We start from the raw sequence: 5,784 nt of genomic DNA on the forward strand, positions 1-5,784 counted from the left end.
GTTAGGCGTGGGGATCGGTCTGCCTGGGATTGAAATGCTGTTGTGAGTAGCTTATGATCAGTGAACAATTTGAAAGCTCTTCTTTCCAAAAAGTATTTGAAGTGTTTGATAGCGCCGTATGCAGGCAGTAACTCCCTGTCAAAAGCATTATATTTCTGTTCAGCATCTGAGAGTTTCCGAGAGAAAAACTCTATGGGTACCCAAGTGCTACCATGTCGTTGTTCTAACTGTGCGCCTGTAGCTTTTTCAGAGGCGTCTACTGTGACATTGGTTGGAGCGTCAGGTCGAGGGTGATGAAGAAGGATTGCCGTGGCTAAGGTTGCCTTCGCTTTGTCAAAAGCTGCTTGACAGCTGTCATCCCATTCAATCTTTTGTCCTTTACCACTTGCTTGGGCATGTAATGGAGCCAAATGTGAGGCGATGTTGGGCAGGAATCTGTGATAATAGTTGATCATGCCTAAGAAACGTTGTAGACTTGTACGATCTTTTGGTGGCTCACAGTTGCGGAGTGTGTTGATGCGGTCTGGTATGGGAAAAATACCTTTCGTGGTGATGCGATGTCCCAGGAAATCCAACGTCGGTACTCCAAAAATACATTTAGCTTTGTTGATCTCTAGCCCATTGTCTTTCCGGATTTGAAACAATACCCTGAGGTGTTCTTTATGCTCCTTTTCAGAATGACTTGCCACTAAAATGTCATCCAGATAAACGAACGTGAAGGGTATATCTCTCAGCACACCGTCCATTAGACGTTGGAATGATTGGGCTGCATTCTTCAAACCAAACGGCATTCTGGTAAACTCCCACAAGCCAAAAGGTGTGATAATTGCTGTTTTGGGGATGGAGGATTCTGACATCGGTGGTAACCTCTGACCAAATCTACTTTGGAGAAAAGTGTGCACCCTGAGAGTTTGGTGTTGAAATCCTGTATGTGGGGTAGGGGGTACCTGTCATCAAGTGTTTAGACCATTCAGTTGCCTGTAATCCCCACATGGTCTCCACGATCCATCTGTTTTGAGAACCATGTGTAGCGGTGACGCCCATGGCGACTTGTACCTTTGAATGACCCCCATCTTCTCCATCTTGAAAAACTCTTCTTTTGCCACCTCTAATTTCTGGGTGTCTAAACGTCTTGCCCGTGCGCTAGTGGGTGGACCTTGCGTGACGATACCATGCTTGTTGATATGAGAAGTGAATTGCGGGATTAGTATTTCTGGGAATTCTTTTGCGATGATCTTTGAGTATTCGTTGTGCGGCGACCAGGACAAACCGCCCACTGTGAGGATCTGGCGACTGTCTTTAAGCTTGATCGAAGCTTTGTCCAGTGATAACAATCGTTTTTGTCTTAGATCTATCACTAAGTTGTGTTTGGTAAAGAAATCTGCGCCTAAGATACGTCTGGTTACCTCAGCCAAGACAAACTCATGGGAATAAATGTGATTGGTTCCCAAGTGAATTGTGAAAGTTCTTTTACCCCAAGTCCTAATGCGCGTGCCGTTGGCAGCAGCTAGGGGTTCTGACATGATTTTATGTTGTCTGTCTTGTCTACTAGCAGGAAAAACGAAAATTTCTGCCCCTGTGTCTACCAAGAAAATTTCACCTGTGTGACGATCCGACAAGGTGAGCGTGGTTTTTTTTTCCTTGGGTCGGAAGCTGCCACGCCTAGCAACCGACAAGGCCGTTTCCCTGTTGGGAGCTTTGTGGAAGCAGTGACATAAACTTGCATCCGGCTTCACATCTTCGGGCATCAGTTCCGAAACGTGAATGATAATAGCATATGTGAGCTTGTCTGTATGAATGCGAGTTAGATCCAGGTCTACTGCTGTTCTTTTCTTTAAAAGTTTTCTGGAAATTTCTATCTGGGGTGGGTTGTTTAGTCGGTCTTCTTAACTTGGCGGCGTAAGTCACTGGGCTAACTGCCTCGCTATTGCTCTTCACGAACTCGGTTTCCACTGAATCGACAGTTTGTCTAGCCCCGGCGGCAAACCTAGCCTCCCAAACATGATCCGCAGCTTTCGCGAGGGCCTGAATATCCGCTATGTTCTGGGCTGCCAAGATTGTTCTAATTTCAGAGGGCAAATTTGTCAGAAATAACGCGTGCTTAAGCGTTTGGGGTTCGTCATTTAGGGCATTAATCTTTCGAAGCAAAGCTGTGGGTTTGCGGTCTCCAAGGCCATTGAGATTCAAAAGTTCCATGTCTTTTTGAATCTGTGATTTCCCAAATGTTGATATTAACATTGACTTCAGCGAACTGCATTTCTCTCTCGCAGGTGGGTGTAATAAAATGGCCTGAATTTCCTCTGCCGTTTCCGTCTCTACACTAAGGCACTGACCACGTAGTCATATTTGGTCTGGTCTTGGGTGATATTTTTAGTGCCAAACTGTGCCTCTACTTTGGCAAACCAGACCTAGGGGGACTTGTTCCAGAATTCTGGAATTTTGACTGATGCGGCATTTACCTCCTTGTCTGAAGCCATGGTTAGTTTGACTCCAGATGTCAAGTCTAGGCTAGATATAGGACTTAAAACGGCGATTAATTTCTACAATGTCTGTGAAGCTTTGTTATACTTAGAGCTAGAATTTAGAATCTAGTAATGGCAAGACAAATACAGAATTTCAGTAAGCTAAGGAGCGACGTCAATAAATGCCAGCAGTGCAAATTGTAAGCAGGGATCCAGATCTAGAGATAACTAACTAGAAGTAAAATTGTAGGCTAATAGAAACAGATCTTACCGGGATTGTCCGCGGAGTACGTGGTCAGTGAAGAAAGCACTGGGGGGTAATGTCTAGTCGTTGAGCGAATATTATGTCGACGAGAGTTTTTCGTGACTTGTGGCGATATTCCTTTGTCGGGGTCACCAATGTAGTATTTACGTTACCTTTCACTTCCAACGGCGTAGATCTCGTGGATCCCCGGGCGCCCGGCGACTGCTGTGTGTTGTCTCCGTTACGGTTAGGACTGACGCTCTCTCTTCTCACGTTGAGTTTTTGTCTCCAGTCGATCTTGTTTGTACTCATCGGTGCACGGGGAAAAACTGCTACCCGTGCACAACCGATTGGCCAGAAAGTCGCCCCTAAAACTAGTCAAGTTTTGGAGACGTGAAAGGCTAAAATATTGGCCCTACAGAACAACAAACAATCCTTCACACGATGACGATAACTTTTACGAAGTTCTTAATGTGAAAGAGTTCTCTGATAGAGAACAATTCAATAGATCCTCCCCCTCCCCCACCGTCAACACTAGCCGCTCCCACATCTGTCTGTCCGGGTGTACGGCAAAAGTGGTCGTCGAGATTTTGTTTGGGTGTGTTGAAAGTTTGTCTTTGGGTGAAGTAAAGGGGACCAGGACTACGAGTTGATTACTTCTCACTTTCAGTTTGCTTTCTATTATAGTAGTGTTTCATTTTCTTTTCGTGCCGATCATTTCAGTTTCTATCCATCTTAATGACTTCAATAATTGTCTGGAAACTCAGACTTACGAATTAGATCTTAAATGCTTGTGGGCCCACTCGGGGCAGATCACTACTCACCTTAAAACAGGGTCTCAAGCTTTACACGCACATCAATGGGTCAAGAACGTTTGGGGGGTTTTTTAAGTAAGGGTTTTACGGCGCTCGTAACTGCATAAGGTCATCTGAGCACTCGGTATACACCTAATATTTTGAGTTGGCAGGAAATTTTGAATTTTGCCCGGATGGCGGCCGAAGCCTACTCTTATCGATTTTAGACTACCAAGGGATCTTTAACGTGCGGAAATTGCACACGGGCCCTCCGAGATTTTTCACCCTAGTCCGAGAAGGTTAGATCTAGGTGTAGATCTTTCCAACCGGAAGATCAGGGGTGTGGCAGAAAGACAACAGTAAGAATGAGCCAAGGAGTAGCATTAGAAAGGCTGCAGAATGAGTCAGGAGCCCAGAGGAGGGGGCAAAGGAGGTGAGGGGGTGGGGGGGGGCAGAAAAGGGAGACGAAAGCAGAAGACAGAACATTGCTAGAGAGCAGGAAATGAGGTGAAAGGAGACAATTTTGGAGAAGAATATTTTTCGGTCGTTACCCGGATTCGAACCCGGGACCTTTGAATGAGAGGCCAACACCTTAACCTCTAGGCCACGAGAGCCCCCCAAGAACGTTTCAATGTGTTAGCGATTCCAACTATCCATAAAAACATATTTGTTAAATTGACACGTTCACGAAAAGAGTCATCAACCTTTTTGCTCTAAAGGGCAGAAAGGCTGAATTTTTGTGCAAGTGAAAAATACATCGAAACCAGGTCATTTTTATCGACAACGCATATTTGTTATAATTTTATGTTTTTGAAGACTTACATATTTCGGCTCTTTCACATTATGTATAGAAATGTTTATGCATGTCGGTAGAGGAAGGTAACCATGTCCCACAAGTGCTCTACATTTCTTTTGTGTATGTGTGTGTATGTATGTACGTATGTGTGTGCGTTTGTGTGTGTGTTTGTGTTTGTGTGTTTGTGTGTGTGTGTGTGTTTGTGTGTGTGGCGAGGAGCGGTGGCAGAGAGAATGGAACGAAGATGTAGGCATAAAATGAAGAATATGTGTCTCTCTGTGTATGTTGTGGGTGAAAGAAGAGGAGAGGAAAGTTGACGTGAATAACAGCTGGTCAGTTCTACATACCACGCGCCGCCCCTTGTGCCATGCATAAATCTGGAAGTCCATTCGGGCATATTACTTCCTTCTGCGTGAAAACAAAACTTTTGACCGGTTATTACTTTGTAGTCTTTAGATTTCTTTAGATTGGCTGCTTTCATCAACCGTATCAAACATATCAAACCTATTAAATGGTGACCAAAAAAGAAAAAAATATCAAACCTGTTTGTTTAATTTTGGAAAATTTGATCAACGTGAACTATGATCGTGATAGCCTTTTGTTCCTTCATTAAAGAAAACATTTCTCTTTTTAATATTGATGTTTATACTCCCCTTTCGAAACAACGTAAACCAATTATAATTTGGAAGCGGGCTTCCGGCCCTGCCTGTCAGGCCAACCCAGGCTGAGAGGGATACAACATCCTAGCAGAAAGCCGGAAATTATTTTAAAAATTGTCTTCCCCGCTTGGGAATAGAACTCGGGTTTCCTGCGTTCGACAGCGAAACGCCTGATGATGGACACCACAGACGTCGGTAAGGAGAACCTGGCGCCGTCATATTAATACTGTAATCATCAGAGATTTGACAAAACTTACCTGCAATGAGCTCTGAATATTTTACTATATGACTATTATGCTGAAAAATTGTGGCGCCAAATGATTACGCTAATAATTGATTTGTCAGCTTAATGTAGATTTTGTTATTGTGTTTATTATTGTTTTACTCTCTTCGTCGACACAAATCAGAACGTCATGGAGAAGGCATGGCAGGGTCTACGCAGGATGACGGGAAAGCATCAGAGTTGCTCACTTTCGAAAAAAAATAGATCAAGGCCGCGCACTATCAGATCCGCGCACTTTTTAACGGTATCGGCACCATTAGTTTACCAATACCATCCAAAGGTTACATTCTCCGTAACAAAAATGATTATGTACCATTTCTATACAACCAAGCGCCACGAAAACTATTTTCCAAGTGATGTTTTTGTAATGACGTGAAATTTTTTGTATAAAATATTAAGGAATTCTTTGTTGCTATTATTGGGCCCTAAGAATGTAGCTGGTGTACCAAAAATGACCAATACCAAAGATAGTAAATAACAAGATGGGCCACTCAGCCCAAAAAAATGTCCGCAGGAAGTATGCTCTTTGCTTCAGATGGCGCTGCA

The 5,784-nt window shown here is 43.7% G+C and overlaps 1 protein-coding gene across 1 annotated transcript; it reads right to left on the reverse strand.

The window, feature by feature from the left end:
- Positions 1-953: 953 nt before the first annotated feature.
- LOC101857129 lies at positions 954-1,748 on the reverse strand. Its single transcript, XM_005104235.1, has one exon. The coding sequence runs from the start codon at positions 1,746-1,748 to the stop codon at positions 954-956; it is 795 nt and encodes a 264-aa protein (XP_005104292.1).
- Positions 1,749-5,784: the final 4,036 nt, after the last annotated feature.

Source organism: Aplysia californica, unplaced genomic scaffold, assembly GCF_000002075.1.
Source record: "Aplysia californica isolate F4 #8 unplaced genomic scaffold, AplCal3.0 scaffold00410, whole genome shotgun sequence".
NCBI classification, from domain to species: domain Eukaryota; kingdom Metazoa; phylum Mollusca; class Gastropoda; order Aplysiida; family Aplysiidae; genus Aplysia; species Aplysia californica.

What these genes read in the sequence shown, in the direction of transcription:
- LOC101857129 (XM_005104235.1), bottom strand. Translation starts at nt 1,748, where the DNA reads ATGCCCGAAGATGTGAAGCCGGATGCAAGTTTATGTCACTGCTTCCAC.